Source organism: Carcharodon carcharias, chromosome 37 (assembly GCF_017639515.1).
Source record: "Carcharodon carcharias isolate sCarCar2 chromosome 37, sCarCar2.pri, whole genome shotgun sequence".
Classification (NCBI taxonomy): domain Eukaryota; kingdom Metazoa; phylum Chordata; class Chondrichthyes; order Lamniformes; family Lamnidae; genus Carcharodon; species Carcharodon carcharias.
The window spans coordinates 1,624,888-1,643,456 of record NC_054503.1 but is presented as its reverse complement, the minus strand read 5'-3'; the positions used below and the strand labels follow the sequence as shown (position 1 = coordinate 1,643,456).

General features: G+C 54.5%; 1 protein-coding gene across 2 annotated transcripts in view; it reads left to right on the top strand.

Moving 5' to 3' along the window:
* Positions 1-18,569, top strand: part of LOC121272973 (neurexin-2-like) — a 2,565,635-nt gene that overhangs the window by 1,091,298 nt on the left and 1,455,768 nt on the right. For both annotated transcript variants that reach the window (XM_041179880.1, XM_041179879.1), the window contains exon 18: positions 1,532-1,549. In XM_041179880.1, coding sequence (XP_041035814.1) covers positions 1,532-1,549 — 18 coding nt within the window. The remainder of the gene's footprint in view (positions 1-1,531; positions 1,550-18,569) is intronic.

The window sequence follows — 18,569 nt, the reverse complement described above, 5'->3', positions numbered from 1 at the left end:
CCCCGCGATCGGCTCAGCGCCGCGCCTTCACCCGGATGGGGCCAGTTAAGGCCTGTCCAGCGTGGAGGGCGAGCGGCGGCGCTACCTGTGCAGTTTGGGGGGGGGTGGGGGGGGGTGGTGGAGGGAGGAGGAGGAGGAGGGAGAGTCGGGCCTAATGCGCAACTCGCGCCTGGTGGGCACGCAGGAGCGTTTCAGCCTCCCCGGAGCCGCAGAGCTAGCCCCAGGGAGATGAAGGGGCGCTCTTTAAGAAAAAATTAATAATAATAACGGAGGAAAGTAAAGTGTCGCGAAACGTGTAAACCCCTCACGCGAGTCTGTCGTACGAGCAGGGGGAATGTTTTTTTTAACCCAGGTGTTAAATTCTTATGCGATTTCGACTTGCGTTAGGGGAAGCTCCATCCCGCCCGTGGACCAGGTGTCCCGAAACCAAGAAAAAAAAAACGTCAAGGCTGCTCGGCATTTTTCACCTGCCCCGGCCGACCGTCGGGTTGAAAGGGCGGTGAACGGTCCGGTGCCGTTGTTTAGTGGCCTCGACGGGCCCTTTAAGTTGTGGGTGCACCGGCTGGCCTGACTGTAGCGAGAGCGAGGGCTGACCCCTGCACACTCGGCCGACGCCAACGCGCTTCATTCCGCACTCCGGCACGTCTGGTGCCCCTGCCCGTGGTGCCAAGTGTTAATTTTCTGCCCCTGGCGTAGCGGACGAGAGGACTGAGAGCTGGGGTTGGGGAGGGGAGCGGGGGGGGGGTGGTGTTGTGGGGGGTGGTGGGGTGGGGGTGAGATGATTGGGGGGGGCGGGCGTTGGGGAGTCTGAGATGAAAGCCTTTAACGTTATCCAAAAGGGTTCGATAGGGTCAACGCGGAGAAGGTGTTTCCACTCGCGAGCGGGACCAGGACTTAAGTTGGGGGGGTGGAGGGTCGAGAGGCGGGTGGGTGCCTTCGTTGTAAGACGAGTGGCGAATCAATCCGATCCGGAACTCGGGAGGAGAACGTCTTTACCCCGAGGGCAGGGAGGGGGTGGGACTGGCTCCCGCAAGGTGTTGGGGGGGTGATCAGTGGGAACTGGGATAAACACACGACGGAGAGAGGAATAGAGCGGTAACCCCCCACCCCCCCCACCCTGGGATCTTGACAGTGGGGGGATTCAGCGATGGTAATGCCGTTGAACGTCAAGGGGCGATGCTTGGATTCTCTCTTGTTGGAGTTGGTCATTGCCTGGCACTGGTTGGGCACTAGAAGGTCGTGGCGGTCGGTTGAGATGAAGTGGGGGGGGGGTTGGTGTGGTTGAGAGGAAGCTTGAGTGGAGCATAAACACCAGCATGGAGTAGATGGGCCGAATGGCCTGTGAACGTGTGTGTGTGCGTGCGTGCGCTGAGGAAGGAGGATGCAATACTTTGTAAAGACCACCCAAGGCAGCTGGACAAAGCCTTGCCCCCAAGTCCAGGAGCACGGACCACGTCTCGCTGCAATCGGCAACCTCTTGAGCTAGTTGGCTCTTGTGGAGGTGTCAGGGGTTCTCGCCTGTTGGCTGGAGGGCCAGCGAGTGACCGGCGCTGCCTCTTCCTGGGGAGGGGGGGTGCTGAGGAAGCCAATCAGGCAGTGGCGAGGCCAGAAAGGTGGAGGGTGGTGGTGGCCGCTGCCGGAAGGGCAGGGGCCGGAGGACCAGGACCGCGGAGCGACTCGGGCCGCGGGTGAGTGAGGTTAAGTGTAGGCCCGGGGCGGGGTGAGGGGGGTCCATGAGGAGAGAGAGAGAGAGAGAGAGAGAGAAAGAGGTGCAAAAGGGGGTCGGCAGGGAAGGCAAAACGGGGTGGCCCCCTCCCCATCCCCCTCCCCCTGACCCTCCCCATCCCCAGGAGGCGACAGAACTTGGGCCATTCGGCCCATCGAGTCTGCTCCGCCATTCAATCATGGCCGCATAAGCTTTAGCCCCCATACGGGTGGCACAGGGGGAGGAAGGCGGCAGCATCGTGTTATTGCCACTGGGCTAGATTAATGCTCCGGTGGGGGGGACCCGGGTTCGAATCCCACCAGGGCCGGTGGTGAAATTGGCGTTCGACAACGATCTGGAACTACAAGTCTGAGGCTGACCGAGAAACCATCGCCGATTGTCGTCAAAACCCCATCTGGTTCGCTAAGGTCCCCTTCAGGGGAAGGAAATCTGCCCTCCTTGCCCCCGGCCTGGGCCGACACGTGACTCCAGACCCCGCAGCGGATGTGGCTGACTCTCAGCTGCCCCCTCTGGGCCAGGGCAGCTGGGGACGGGGCTAATAAACCGTGGCCCGTGAACGAAGGAGCAACCCACACCCCATCGGGTGACAGGCCCTGCCGTAGGCCATAAGACAGAGGAGCAGAAATGAGGCCCTTCGGCCCATCGAGCCTGCTCCGCCGTTCAATCATGGCTGATAGGTTTCTCAACCCCATTCTCCCGCCTTCTCCCCGTAACCTTTGACCCCCTCACCAATCAAGAACCTATCTATCTCCGTCTTAAATACACTCAATGACCTGGTCTCCACAGCCTTCTGTGGCAATGAATTCCATAGATTCAGCACTCTCTGGCTAAAGAAGTTTCTCCTCATCTCTGTTCTAAAAGGTCTTCCCTTTACTCTGAGGCTGTGCCCTCAGGTCCTGGTCTCTCCTACTAATGGAAACATCCTCCCCCTCCCCCCCCCCCCACCCCCACCCTGTAGCTGACCCACCCTGCGGCCTTCGACAGCGACATCGGTCTCAGCCCGTCTCCAGTGCCCACCACCTCCCCGGAGGGCGAGGGCGGCAAAGGGCGGGCTGAAGATAGGGCGAGGGTAGACCTGGCTGTGGCCGTGAAGCCCCCATGGTTAAATAGCCGCCTGCGGCGAGGCATCCTTGCGGCAGCAAGGGGAGGGTGAAGGGTCAGCCTGCCACAAAGGAGGTGAAGGGAGAGCATTGCGTGTGTAAATCTGGAAGCTCGAGCTGAGGGTTAAAGAGGCTGCACTGCCCTTTAATAAATCTCTCCCTCTCACTGATAGATATCCACAAGTTTAAAGTGCAGGAGGTTGGTGGGACCCTCGGACAGGCAGTTTTACAAGGGAGGCTTGTATTTTTCAGATCAGGTACTGATGTGTCGTAATCCAATGTAACATTAAATGGAGGGTCCAGGGCTGATAGATCCAATTCGCTGTCATGTAATTCAACGGCACTAGAATTTGTAACATAGTCTGGTTGTGTAGGTAAATCGCACAGGCAAGTGTTTATGTGCATTATTTTACATCGCTGTCCTGTTTGTAGTTCAATTGCATGTGTGTGTTTATGTCATGTGTGAATGTGTGTGTATGTGTGTGTGTTTGTGTGTGTGTGTTTATGTGCATGTATGTGAGTGTTTGTGTTGTGATGATGTGTGTGTGTGTGCGCATGTCTGAGTGAGACAGTGTGTGTGTGTGTGTGTGTGTGTGTGTGAAAGAGAGCGTGTGTGTGTCTGTGTATGTAAGAGTGTGTGTGTGTGAAGAGTGTAAGAGTGTGTGAGGGTGTGTGTGTGTGTCTGTATGTGTGTGAAAGAGAGCGTGTGTGTGTGTGTGTGTGTGTGTATGTAAGGGTGTGTGTGTGTGAAGAGTGTAAGAGTGTGTGTGAAATGTGTAAGAGTGTGTGTGAGAGTGTGTGTGCGTGTGTGTGTGTGTGTGTATGTAAGGGTGTGTGTGTGAAGAGTGTAAGAGTGTGTGTGAAATGTGTAAGAGTGTGTGTGAGAGTGTGTGTGCGTGTGTGTGAGTGTGTATGTAAGGGTGTGTGTGTGAAGAGTGTAAGAGTGTGTGTGAAAGGTGTAAGAGTGTGTGTGAGAGTGTGTGTGCGTGTGTGTGTGTGTGTGTGTGTGTATGTAAGGGTGTGTGTGTGTGAAGAGTGTAAGAGTGTGTGTGAAATGTGTAAGAGTGTGTGTGAGAGTGTGTGTGCGTGTGTGTGTGTGTGTGTGTGTGAAACAAGCCTTGTCAAATTGAACTATAACGTCATTACAGCACAGAAGGAGGCCATTCGGTCCACTGAGTCCATGCTGGCTCTCTGCACACCAATCCAGTCAGTCCAATTCCCACACACCCCGCCCTATCCCCCTACTCCTGCAAGTTTATTTCCCTCGAGTGCCCATCCAATTTCCCTTTGAGATCATCCATCGTCTTCGCTTCCACCCCGCTCATGGGCAGGGAGTTCCGGGTCATTACCGCTCGCTGCATCAAAAAAGTTCCTCCTCACATCCCCCCCTCCTCTGCATCTCTTGCCCAAACCTGGAAAACTGTGTCCCCAGTGATGCAATAAAGAGAAACAAAGTGGAACCTTTCACGGCAGCACTAAAGCAGCAGTAATGAAGCTGCACTGATGGATTAAGATGAGGTTCAGGGAATGAAGGGCTCGTCCTTTGCCCATTTTTTATTGCAAATGTGCGTTGTCTCCTCTGGTATATTTCATTTCCAGACAGAGACAAGAGAACGAGGCCAAGAGAAATGCAGCAATGCTTGACAAAGCACATAGTACGAATTTACTGACTAAGAGGAGAGTGTTGAATTGAGAAGTGTGCAGCAACGCTTCAGAGCCTAGATACGATGCTGTTTGGACTCATTGCAACCTCAGCTGGTGCAATTCTTCCACCCGTTACTTATCACCTGAACCAATGTCCTGTTTCCGTCAGGAGTTTCCCACCCACCGCACCCACGCTCCTCGGTAATGTTGGAATGCCCATGTAGCCCTCGCCAACTCCTCCGAGCTTAGACCCGTGGAGTGTGCCCCATCCGGGCGCGAGGCACGTCCATTATCTCAAAAGAGCTGGCCAATTAATTCCAGCCTCCCACCTCCTTCCCATTCCCCATTGCCCTATACGTTTCCAACCGCGCCCCCCCCTCCCCCCTCCACTCCTTCGAGTAGTTATCCGATTTCCACCCCCACACCCCCAGCCTTCGAAAGTTCCTATCGAACCTGCCCTTTCAGGCTGCACGTCCCACATCACAACAGCTCATGAAACAACTTATTCCGCACCCCTCCCCGCCCCGCCACTCCACTTGGGTTCTGCCACGAGTGAGAGCGAGAAGGGGTAGAAACCAGCTCGGAAACTCCGGAAGCTCCCAGGAGGCTCTCCGGCCGGAATTTTAGGGATTAGGAATTTTCCATTCCCGCCAAAGTCAAAGGACTTTTCGAGCGGCTCGCCATGATAGGGCTGTAAAACTCCGCCCTTGAACGGGGGTGAAGGGCTTGGCACACTGGCTAGATTAGCCTCGGTGGGAGGGAGGGGAGGTTGGTTCCTGTTGGCACGGGTCAGGATCGAAGGACGACTCTTTGCCCCTTGCGCTGAAGGACCGGGGCAAACGGGGCCAGGTACCAGCATGGTGCCGGAGCTGAGGGGCTTTTACCTGTCCGGGGAGATTGAATGGCTTGAGCCTCTTGCCTGTCGTAAAGCGAAGATTGGATGGGGGTCGTTTACACGATGCAGGGATTTGATGGGATGAATGTAGATAGGACGTTGAAGGCAAGGTGGGCTCAAGGAGATAAGACAATCGCCGGCAAATCCAATCGGGGATTCAGGAGAAACTTCTTTACCCCGGGGGAGTGGGGAGAATGTGGAACTTGCTCCCACAGGGAGTGGTTGAGGTGAACGGTCCAAGGGAGAAGCTGGACAAACACATGAGGGAGAAAGGAAGAGTAGGACATGGTGATGGGAGGAGGCTCGCGCGGAACATAAACACCAGCAAGGAGCAGTTGGGCCGAATGGCCTGTTTCAGAACTATCTAAGGGGGAAGAGGGGTAAACACACAAGGGAGAAAGGAACAGAAGGTTACGGTGTTGGGGTGAGACGAAGACGGGGTTTGAGGAGGCTTGTGTGGCAAGGACCTGATTTTCATTATTCATTCACGGGATGTGGGCGTCACTGGCTGGGCCCAGCACTTATTGCCCGCCCCTAATTGCCCCCTTGAGAAGGTGGGGGTGAGCCGCCTTCTTGAGCCGCTGCGGTCCATGTGGTGTAGGTACACCCACCGTGCTGTTAGGGAGGGAGTTCCAGGATTTTGACCCAGCGACAATGAAGGAACGGCCGATATATTTCCAAGTCAGGATGGTGAGTGGCTTGGAGGGGAACTTGCAGGTGGGTGGTGTTCCCCATGTGTCTGCTGCCCTCGTCCTTCTAGGTGGTAGAGGTGGCGGGTTTGGAAGGGGCTATCGAGGGAGCCTTTGGCTGGGCCAAATGGCTTGTTTCCATGCAGTAAATAATATATCACCGGGTAAACAGTCCCAGAACCGTCCCGACACCCCCAGAGGAACGCCAAGGGGGAGGGGGTTGAGTCAAGTGGCTTTCATTTGGCCCCAGCCTCCTCATTGCCGGGGACAATTTGGCTGTGCCTCTTCCCCCGATTGGTGGAAAATGCTTGGTGCAGCTTCTCCAAGAGACTTCAGGCATTGGCGATCGTAGAAGCCTTGCTGGCTCACATCAGTCAGAATCCTCGTCTACCTCGCTGGCACCAGCAGTGGTGCGGGGGGGGAAACCTCGCCTCTAAGCCAGCGGGCTGTGGATTCAAATCCCCTTTCATGAGCTTAACAGCGCAATCTTGGCTGGCACTTCAGAGGGTGCTGCACTGCTGGAGGTGCCTGACTTTGGGCTTGGCATTGAGCGCAGGCCAGGTCTGCCCTCTCAGGTGGGTGCAAAAGATAGCGTTGCCCCTGTTGGAAGAAGAGAGGGGGGGTGGGGGTGGGTGGCGGGGAGTGGGGAGTTCTCCCTGGTGTCCCCAGCCAATATTTATCCCCCAGCCGACATGGCTGAATTAGAAACCGCGCTGTTTATCGCGTTGCCGTGTGTGGGAGCTGCCTGCGCGCAAATTGGCTGCCACGCTTTCTGCATGGCGGCCGTTAAGACGCTTCAAAGGCTGCGAAGTGCCGAGAAAGCTGCCCTGAGGTTGCGAATGGCGCTATACAAATGCAGGCCTGACCGTCAACGGGGCTGCAGCACGTTCCTGACACCCCTCCACCCCAGCCTGCATCGCCCCTTGCCGGCCAAGACTGGAGTGTCTCCCCCCGCCTCCCCCCTCCCCACTCCCCGGGCGGCAGAGAATCCACGCGAGCGCACGCACCGGGAGCGGGAGTGAGGCCGCTCGGCCCCTCGAGCCTGCTCCGCTGTTCAGTGAGATCACGGCCCCCACCTGTCTGTGTGGCCCCACCTCCGCATTCCTGCCTACCCCTCCACCCCTCACCTCCCACCCCACCTCCCCGCCTCCCATCCCACCCCCCCGCAACCCCCCACCTCACCCCACGCCCCCTCACCTCCCACCCCCACCCCTGACCTCTCACCCCACCTCTCTGCCTCCCACCCCACCCCCACCCCCCGACCTCTCACCCCACCTCCCCGCCTCCCACCCCACCCCCACCCCCCGACCTCTCACCACACCTCCCCGCCTCCCACCCCACCCCTACCCCCGACCTCTCACCCCACCTCCTCACCTCCCACCCCACCCCCACCCCCCGACCTCTCACCCCACCTCCCCGCCTCCCACCCCACCCCCACCCCCGACCTCTCACCCCACCTCCCCGCCTCCCACCCCACCCCCACCCTCCAACCTCTCACCCCACCTCCTCACCTCCCACCCCACCCCCACCCCCCGACCTCTCACCCCACCTCCCCGCCTCCCACCCCACCCCCACCCCCGACCTCTCACCCCACCTCCCCGCCTCCCACCCCACCCCCACCCCCCAACCTCTCACCCCACCTCCTCACCTCCCACCCCACCCCCACCCCCCGACCTCTCACCCCACCTCCCCGCCTCCCATCCCACCCGCCTCCCATCCCACCCCCCCAACCCCCCACCTCCCACCCCACCTTCCCCCCTTCATCGGTCAAGAATCCATCTACCTCTGCCTGAAGGAATATTCATTGACCCAGCCCCCCCACCGCTGTCTGGTTGGGGGAGGAGGGGGTGGGGGGGGCGGTGGTGAAGAGAGCTCCACAGGCCCACGGACCCCCCCAACCCTGAGCGGGGAACAAAATTCCCCTCCCTCCCCGGCTCAGATGGAAGCCTCGGCGAGACTGGGCCTCACAGTTCAAAGCCGACCCAGGGAGCGCCGTGCGCTGAAACCGGAAGCAGGGAACGCCGGGATAACCCCCAGCGGGCGCAAGGCCCGGCATCGCGGGCGGACGGATGAGCGAGTAAGGGGGGGCCCAGGCCCGGAAACGCTCCTCGATCCCTGAGCCTTTCCAGCGCTCGCCCACCATCCCACCCACCCCCCCCCAACCCCGCACCCCCCACACTTCAGCCTCCGACCCTCGCCTCCCTGATAACACTGAGTCGCTGAGGGGGCTAAGACCAGCAATTTCGATTAGCTCACAACGCGGTACAGGTGCCGACAAAAGTTCATTAAAAAAAAAATAACCAATTTATTATCCCGAAGCCTTGGGCCTTGCAGTATTTGAAGTGGATCGGCTCACTAACTGGATTAGTGCAAAGTGCATTGGCACACTGAGTACGAGGTTCTGACTATATAAATTAGAACTGACGTTCCTTCAGGTAAATAAATGCTTAACACACGCACTTTCTTTCTCATTATCTGCCTCGCCTGAATCTTTGATGATGTGCTGCTCCAGTGATAAGTGATGTTATCCCTACCTTTATTCCTTTAAAAAAAAAAATTTAATTAACGGGGCGCTCCAGCTTCTCTTCTCCCAGCGAATCCCATGACGTCTCGGCCGGTGGCATTTTGGGCTGTAATGATTCGGGTCTGGGAGAGAGGCTGTCAGGCCCAGGCCCGCTCGGTGTGTGTGTGTGTGTGTGTGTGTGTGTGCTCCAGTTTCGAGTGGTTTCTGAGGCCTGGGAAACCCAGAAGCCGGGTGGGGGGGTGGGGGGGTGGGGGGTGGTGGTGGGGGGGTGGGGAGCGAGGAGAGGGAGAATCACACTGGTCACCAGCCAGCCAAACCCCTTAGTGCAAGTGCGCCCGCGCGGATCTTGGATTAGTCTTCACTGCGATGCCGCTGCGGCCGAATTGCCTGCCGGCGCTGGCCACTTGGGCCTCTTAGGCGAGTAACGGCGGTGGGGGGGGGGGGGTGGGGCAGGGGGCTTCTGGAGCCGACGCAAGTCCATCCCCCGAACCTTGCTGCCTCACAAGGGACACCTTTATTTCCCTATTCATTGGATGGGGGCATCGCTGGCTAGGCCAGCATTGGTTGCTCTTGTTCAGAGGGGCATTTAAGAATCAATCGACCACAGTCACGTGTAGGCCAGACCGAGTAAGGAGGGCAGATTTCCTTCTCACATTAGTGAGCCAGATGGGTTTTTACGACAATCGACAATGGTTTCATAGTCACCACTTCTAAATCCAGATTTCTATTGAATTCAAATTCCACCATCTGCTGTAGCAGGATTTGAACCCAGAGATCCTGGAATACTATCCTCTATCCACCTGTCCCACCCCCCTCCGCACCCCCCTCCCCCCCCCCTCCCCCCCTTAAACTTAAAGCTTATATTTCACCTCATTTCTATTTCTCTTCAGTTCTGATGAAGAGTCATACAGACTCGACAGGTTAACCCTGTCTTCCCCTCCACAGATGGTGTCAGACCTGGTGAGTTTTTCCCAGCTATTTCTGTTTCTGGAATACTAGCCCTGTGGCAAAACCACTACACCACTGCCTCCCCATGGATAGATTAGAGTCACAGAGTTATACAGCACAGGAACAGGCCCTTCAGCCCATCGTGTCTGTGCTGGCCATCAAGCCCCTGTCTATTCTAATCCCATTCTCCACCACTTAGCCCCTAGCCCTGGATGCTACAGCGTTTCAACTGCTCATCTAAATGCTTCTTAAATGTTGTGAGCGTTCCTGTCTCTACCACCCCCTCGGGCAGAGAGTTCCAGATTCCAACCACCCTCTGGGTGAAAACATTTTCCCTCAAATCCCCTCTAAACCTCCTGCCCCTTCCCTTAAATCTATGCCCCCTGGTTATTGATACCTCCGCTAAGGGGAAAGGTTTCTCCCTATCCACCCTATCTGTGCCCCTCCTATTGTTATTTACCTCTATCAGGTTCCCCCCTCAGCCTTCTCTGCTCTAAGGGAAACAACCCCAGCCTGTCCAGTCTCTCTTCATAGCTGAAACGCTCCAGCCCAGGCAACATCCTGGTGAATCTCCTCTGCACCCTCTCCAGTGCAATCACATCCTTCCTATAGTGTGGTGACCAGAACTGCGCATAATATTCTAGCTGTGGCCTAACCAGCGTTTTCTGCAGCTCCAACATAACCTCCTTGCTTATACAGTCTATGCCTCGGCTAATAAAGGCAAGTATCCCATAAGGCTTCCGTTTTGTCTGTCTTTGTCACTGCCTCTGTCACCCTGCATTGTTTTACGTCCTCTGCTCCCTTTCGACACTGCCCCATGATGCGGGCCGAGGGGGGCAGAACTTTGCCCTCGTCGGGCAGAGGTGGGGGGGTGGTGGGAGGGTGATGGGGAAGCTGGACCTCTATCCGTCACTGGGGCCCGGAAGGCGATTTTCACGCTGGTGGGACAATTGAGGCCTGCCCGGAGTGCGGCAGCGCTCAGCAGGGGTGGAGGGGGGGGGCTGGAAAGAGGGACAGCCGGGCGAGCACGACCTTCGACCCTGCACGCGAGCGTCCGCCGCATAATCCCCCTGAGGCACGGAGCTGCCTCGGGGAGATGGAGACTTAGGGAGGAATTTAATTTTAAAATAACTTAAAAATGCCGCTAAACATGTCCCCTCGTGTAACTAAGTCTTTCACCCTATCATTGCCGCCCCCTTTCTCTGGTGCTCCACGTTCCCTTTGTCGTTTAGTCTCCCCCTCCCTTCTGCCTGCCCCTCCCCCACCCCTGTTTGAAACCCCCATCACGTCCCTACCTACCCCCCCTCCCCCCCCCCCCACCCGAGCTCTGAAGAAGACTCACATTGGACTCGAAACCTTAACCCCTGCTGAGTCTTGCCAGCACTTTCTCTTTTTATTTTAAGGTTCCTTCTCTGCCATCCCTATCGACCCCTAAGCGCCTCGATCAGCTCGCTACCTCGTCACCTCTGCTGGCTCGCCGTGCACGCGTCGAATTTATAAAGCCCCGGGGGACTCTTAGGCTCAGCTGTTCTGCCGCAAGAGTTTGCTAATCTCAAACTAGGTGGCGGTCAGAGCCCAGGAGTTGTCCCTCGGCTGCACCGCGTTACAGGGAGGCAAAGCAAGCAAGGCTCGTGTGGCCGGCGCGATGGCTCTCGCGGTCGAATAGCCCACATCAAGCGCGGACAGTCAGGTCGAAGAATGGCGACAGTTGGTGTAAAAAGGAAGAATTGGCACCTCCTCATCAGGCGATGCATGGCAGGGCTAAGCAGGATTAGTTCAAATACAACTCATTAGCCAAAGCAAATCTAACCTCCCATCAGAATAATTTGATGCTATTTCCGCTAATAACTATGGCACAATTGAGTATTTATTTCTCCCTGAATGATTGCAAAGCACTAGACAAATGAGCAATGATTTTAAAATACTTCAGGTGCATGGAAAATAGCAGTGAAACCAATTGTGTGAGACATGTAACTGTTTTTGTGTGTGTGTGTGTGTGTGTGTGTGTGTGTGTGAGTATGAGTGTGTATGTGTGCATATCTTTGCCTGTGTCTGTGTGAGTGTGCACATGTGTATATGTGTGTGTGTGTATGTGTGCATGCACATGAATGTGTGTGCATGTGTCTGTGTTTGTGTACACATGTGCATGCACATGTACGTGTGAGAGTGTGAGCGTGTATGTGTGGGTGTGTGCATGTACTTGAATGTGTGCGCAGATGTGTGTGTGTACGTGCGCATGCAAATGAATGTGTGTGTGTGTGTGCGTGTATGTGTGTGTGTGAGTGTGTGTGTATGTATGTGTGTATGTACATGAATGTGTGTGTGTGCGTGTATGTGTGTGTGTATGTGTGCATGTATGTGTGTGTGTGTACATGAATGTGTGTGTGTGTGTATGTGTGCGTGAGTGTGTGTGTGTATGTACATGAACGTGTGTGTATGTGGGTGTGCATGTGTGTGTGTGTGTGTATGTGTGTGTGTGCATGAGTGTGTGTGTGTATGTACATGAACGTGTGTGTATGTGAGTGTGCATCTGTGTGTGTGTGTGCGTGAGTGTGTGTGTGTATGTGTGAGTGTGTGTGTGCCCGTGTGTGCGTATGAGAGTGTGTGTGTGTGTGTAAGTGGCGGGAAGGGGAAGGGGTAACGAGATGACAACCTCTGTTTCAAGTTTGTTAAGATGACCACCACAAGACTGCCCTCACCTTCTCTCCTGCCTTGGGAGGCCATTCAGCCTGTCTCACTTGTGCTAGCCTGTTGATAGCACTGTCCAATTTATATTCTTGACTGTCAACTGCCTGGGGATCAGAGTCTGTGGTGGAGCCCAAATAAGATGACCTGACTCACTGTCAAGTGAGTCAAAGGGTATAAGGGAAGTGGAGTTGAGCTCACAATCGGATTAGCCATGATCTTTATCGAATGGTGGTGCAAATTCCTGCTCCAAGTTGATGTGACCTGTGCCCCCAGCTTTTTCCAGAGAATCCTGCAAATCCTGGGCATCACTGGCAAGGCCAGCATTTGCTGCCCATCCCTAATTGCCCCTCGAACATGCGCTTTTTCATGTGTGTTGTGTATTGTAGTCTGGATCTATGGATAGCTATGGGAGAGGCTCCATCGCGTGGCTGACCAGGAGTCTCTCCCCCTCTTACCAGCTGCCATTGGCTTGTGCTGGAAGGGTTCACAATCAACCTGTTTGGCCGGGTTATCCGGCTATCAAGTCCTGGAGTGGAACTCAAACCCGGAGCTCAGATGCAGGGACGCCAACGGCCTCAATGGCAACTCAACGGAAACTATAAATATTCTGGCGCTTTTTTTTCTGCTGACTGCAATAATTTTGCATGTTTTTATTAAATATCACAAGTCAATTATTAATTCATACCAGAACCCAAAGTGTAGTCATTTTCATATTATAAACATTAATGCTACAAAAGAACACATTCGCTTGAAACATGTTAATATGTGTTATAAAATCATCGCACTAATCTTCTTCTGGGAAACAAATACATATCTTACATCTGTATTAATCAACCAAAACCAACATCTGTATTAATCAACCAAAACCAACATCTGTATTAATCAACCAAAACCAATAGAAACAGAAGCCACATATAGTCACACTCAGGGCCCTGTCCTTCGCAGACAGAAGGACCATGTCCATTCATTGCGCCTCTTCCAACTAAACAAAAGCCTGGCGGGACAGCCATTCCCTGGTTCATTCCTCACGACAATGCCTCGACCAATCAGAGTCGACCTGCTTGGTTTGAATTTGAACCGAAAGCTTGGCTGTTAACAGTTTACTGCTCCCTGCTGCATTGTCTGTATCAACGCCTCTATGAATCAGAGTCCACTTATTGCGCTCTCTTCTCATGTGGTATAAATTGTTGTTCCCTTTACTGTTGGCTTATCTTGCGTAGCTGTCCTAGGATGAGTGCAAGACAAAATGTTCTGACAAATGTGTTTCTTTTCTCGGCAACACACGAGGAACAGAAATATTGCTGGTAAAACTCCATTGCGGCTGCTCGTGCTTCTGATGACTCGTGCTGCGGGAGCTGGTCCGGTCGTGCGATGTCAGGCGAGCGGGTGAGGATGAGCGTTTTGGCCCATTCTCTCGCGGAGCCTCAGACTGGCGCGCCCGACCACGCTTGGGACGGGAGGATATGTCGACGGGAGCGAGATGACGCAGAGATGGGAGGGGGGCCTCCTGTGGGGCTTAAACGTCGGCAGGGATCTGTTGGGCCGAACGGCCTGTTACTACCCCTGCAAGCACTTGGTCATTCTCAAGTATCACAGTGAAGGGAAAGATGAGGCCCACCTCACGGAGATGGGTTTCGCTCTGTGCTGCTGTACCCTTTACTAGTTGGTGAAGAGACAGGTAAGGGATTGTGAGCTGTAACTGGGAGCCACTCCTGCTTCCCACTGCTAAGCCTGTGCCACAACCTGCAGCGGACTGGGTGAAAACTGATCCCGATATCCTCTGGCCTGGGCTCATGATCCAGAGAACATGAGTTCTCATCCCCCCACTGCCACTTGATTGGAGGACTCAGTGAATTCAGTTTTAAAAACCTGTCAATGCAAAGGCTGGCCTCGATTTGAAAGGAATAACCGCAAAGCTGCCAGGTTGTCATGCAAATAAACCGCACCCCCCCCCCAACCGACTGGTTTGCCATTGGGCCCTTAGGAAGGGAGGCCTGCCAACCTTACCCGGCCTGGGACGCTATGTGATTCCCGTCCCCCACCAACGCGGCTGACTCTCTGTCGTGGGCCCAGCGACACGACGAACATTCGGATGAGGGAGCAGGGAGTAGGCCATTCGGCTGATCCGATCGTGACCCTCAACCCCACGTCTCCCGCCGACCCCCAATAACCTTTCACCCCACCACCCCACTTCGCATCGATTGGCTTTTCAGAACAGGGCCCACCACCACCACCTACTCCAGCAACTAAGGACGGGCAATAAGTGCCAGCCTTGGCAGCGATGCCCACGGCCTACGGGTGAACGAGTAAGAATAGCGAATAAAAGCCCTGCCGTTGAGCGACGGGCTGCCTTTAAGGAGGAGGGAGATTGGACACAGGATGGGGTACCTTCTGCAAATGGGGAGAGGGAGGGGCAAGCAAATCCCCTCCCCCACCACCGGACAATGAAAGAGATAGAGAGTAAGGTAAAGCAGAGAAAGGGTGTGTGTGACAAATGCCAGGCTGATAATATGCAAAGTTCAGAGGGGAAGTGAACAAAGGAAACAGGAGAAGCAAAGAGAGAGTATGAGAAGAGACTGGCAGTGTATATGTGTAAGTTAAATATTCTTTTTGCTTTAATGTGGATGTTGCTGGCAAGGCCCAGCATTTAGCTACCCATCTCTAATTGCCCTTGAATTGAGTGGCTTGCTCAAGGGGTAGGTAAGAGCCAACCATGTTGCTGTGGGTCAGAAGTCACATGGAGGCCAGATTTCCTTCCCTAAAGGGCAGTAGTGAACAGGATGGGTTTTTACAACAATTGGGCTATGGTTTCATAGTTATCATCAGACTTGGAATTCAAGATTTTTATTGAATTCAAATTCCACCATCAACCAGGGTGGGATTTGAACCCCAGTCCCCCAAAGCATTACACTGGGTCTCGGGAGTACTAGCCCAGTGACAATACCACTATGCTACTGCCTCTCCCACACCTCCAGCATCTGGGCCTCTGGATTACTAGTCCGGTCATATTACCAACATATGAACATACGAATTAGGAGCAGGAGTGAGGCCACTCGGCCCCTCGAGCCTGCTCCGACATCCAATAAGATCACGGCTGACCTGATTGTGACCTCAGCGCCCACATTCCCGCCAACCCCCCGATAACCTTTCACCCCCTTGTTTATCAGGAACCTATCCACCTCGGCCTTAAAAATATTCAAAGGCTCTGCTTCCACCGCCTTTTGAGGAAGAGAGTCCCAAAGACTCATGACCCTCTGAGAGAAAAAGGTTTCTCCTCATCCCCGTCTTAAATGGGTGACCCCTTATTTTTCAGCAGCGACCCCCCTCATTCTAGATTCTCCCACAAGAGGAAACACCCTCTCCACAACCACCCTGTCAGGACCCCTCAGCATCTTAAAGGTTTCAATCAAGTCACCTCTCACTCTTTCTACATCATACACCACAATCTCCCTGTAGATATCATCTACACCTCTCTGTATAATAGCTTACAAAAGGGGATAAGGATAAATCCAACGGCAAAATACGAGTCAGTTTAACCCAGTTTAACCTTGGTGATGGGGAGCTTTTAAGAAGCAATGAAATTATATTCTAGGAGCAGCCCTGGTGACAAAGTTGGCTGAGTGATATGAAACAGAGAGTAATGGTGAGGGTGGTGCTGTTCTGTTTGGTGCCTGAGCAGATAGATTGAGGGAAGGTCTGAGCCACAGAATTTGACAGCAAATGCTGTTGAGCAGATGAATAGCAGTTGCTTAGTTGACCGACACCTAAACTGTGAGGCCCCCATCTCTGGCCCGGGCGGTTTGTAACTGGCGTGGGCTGTTCGCCCCGTGACTGGTTTGCAGTTTGAACTGTTCATTCCCAGGGCGTGGGGTGTCACTGGCTGGGCCCAGCGCTCGTTGCCCGTCCCTATTTGCCCCCCCTGAGAAGGTGGCAGCGCGCCATCACCTTGAGCCGCTGCAGTCCGCGCGGTGTAGCTACACCCAGGCACAGGAGCCATTTACCTTATCAAGGGGCAGCTCCCACACAGACAAGATCAGTCGCGGGTCCCACACACACATAGACACACACAGACACACACGCATAAAAAACAACTTAATTTAATGAGCTAGTTACTGTAGATTCTACGCCGTTTACAGTAATTGGCACTTCAACCTGCATTACTGCCACTTCCTAAACTTCCTGCCTACCACTGCCCTGTTAACCAGAGCCACGAACACTGGGAGCTGTGACTCCCGCTGGCGGAGACCTTTATGTGTCTCGCCACCACCTTTGCCGGAATCACAGAATCACACACAGAGTGCAGAAGAGGCCCCTTGGCCCATCGAGTCTGCGCCGACATGTGAGAAACACCTGACCTACCTACCTACCTAATCCCATTCACCAGCACTTGGCCCCATAGTCTTGAATGTTCTGGCGTGCCAAGTGCTCATCCAGGTACTTTTTAAAGGATGTGAGGCAACCCACCTCCACCACCCTCCCAGGCAGCGCTTTCCAGACCCTCAACACCCTCTGGGGCAATTAGGGATGGGCAATGAATGCCAGCCTAGCCAGTGATGCCCACATTCCGTGGGTGAAGAATAAAAAGATGGCTCAGTCTGAACTCGCCTTCACTGTTAAACTCAGAGGAGGTTTCATTGTGGGAGGGGTCTCTGATATGTCTATCTTCGTTTTATACTTATTCACGTATGAGTTGCTATCTCTGATATATCTTTTCAAATCTCACCACGGGCCGGATGAAAAAGTGCACAGAGGCCACATGCTGCCCCCCCGCAGGCTGATGGTTCCCCACCCCTGATTGACAAACCCATGGCGCCGTTAGGAAGGGAGTTCCAGGAATTTGTTACAGTGACAGCGAAGGGATGCACGATCTGGTTCCAAGTCAGGATAGTGAACAGCTTGGAGGGTAACTTCCAGGAGGGGGTGTTCCCATGTGTCTGCTGCCCTTGTCCTTCTAGATGGTAGAGGTCGTGGGTTGCTGTCGAAGGAGCCTTGGTGAGCTGATGCAGTGCATCTTGTAGATGGTACAAACAATGCTGCTACTGTGCGTCGGTGGTGGAGGGAGTGAATTTTGAAGGTGGTAGAGGGAGTGAGTGTTGAAGGTGGTGGAGGGATTGAGCGTTGAAGGTGCAGGAGGGAGTGATTGTTGAAGGAGGTGGAGGGGGTGAATGTTGAAGGTGGTGGAGGGAGTGAGTGTTGAATGTGGTGGAGAGAGTAAGTGTTGAAGTTGGTGGAGGGAGTGAGTGTTGAAGGTGGTGGAGGGAGTGAATGTTGAAGGTGGTGGAGGGAGTGAGTGTTGAAGGTGGTGGAGGGAGTGATTGTTGTAGGTGGGGGAGGGAGTGAATGTTGAAGGTGGTGGACGGAGTGAATGTTGAAGGTGGTGGAGGGAGTGAGTGTTGTAGGAGGTGGAGGGAGTGAGTGTTGAAGGTGGTGGAGGGAGTGAGTGTTGAAGGTGGTGGAGGGAGTGAATGTTGAAGGTGCTGGAGGGAGTGAGTGTTGAAGGTGGTGGAGGGGGTGAATGTTGAAGGTGGTGGAGGGAGTGAGTGTTGTAGGAGGTGGAGGGAGTGAGTGTTGAAGGTGGTGGAGGGAGTGAGTGTTGAAGGTGGTGGAGGGGGTGAATGTTGAAGGTGGTGGAGGGAGTTAATGTTGAAGGAGGTGGAGGGAGTGACTGTTGAAGGTGGTGGAGGGAGTGAATGTTGTAGGTGGGGAGGGAGTGAATGTTGAAGGTGGTAGAGGGAGTGAATGTTGAAGGTGGGGGAGGGAGTGAATGTTGAAGGTGGTGGAGGGAGTGAATGTGGAAGATGGTGGAGGGAGTGAGTGTTGAAGGTGGGGGAGGGAGTGAATGTTGAAGGTGGTGGAGGGAGTGAGTGTTGAAGGTGGTGGAGGGAGTGACCGTTAAAGGTGGTGGAGGGAGTGAATGTTGTAGGTGGGGGAGGGAGTGAATGTTGAAGGTGGGGGAGGAAGTGAGTGTTGAAGGTGGTGGAGGGAGTGAATGTTGAAGGTGGTGGAGGGAGTGAGTGTTGAAGGTGGTGGAGGGAGTGAATTTTGAAGGTGGTGGAGGGAGTAAATGTTGAAGGTGGTGGAGGGAGTGAATGCTGAAGGTGGTGGAGGTAGTGACATTGAAGGTGGTGGAGGGAGTGAGTGTTGAAGATGAGGAGGGAGTGAATGTTGATGGTGGGGGAGGGAGTGAATGTTGAAGGTGGTGGAGGGAGTGAGAGTTGAAGGTAGTGGAGGGAGGGAGTGAGTGTTGAAGGTGGTGGAGGGAGTGAGTGTTGAACGGGGTGGAGGAGATGAGTGTTGAATGCGGTGGAGGGAGCGAATGTTGTAGGTGGGGGAGGGAGTGAATGTTGAAGGTGGT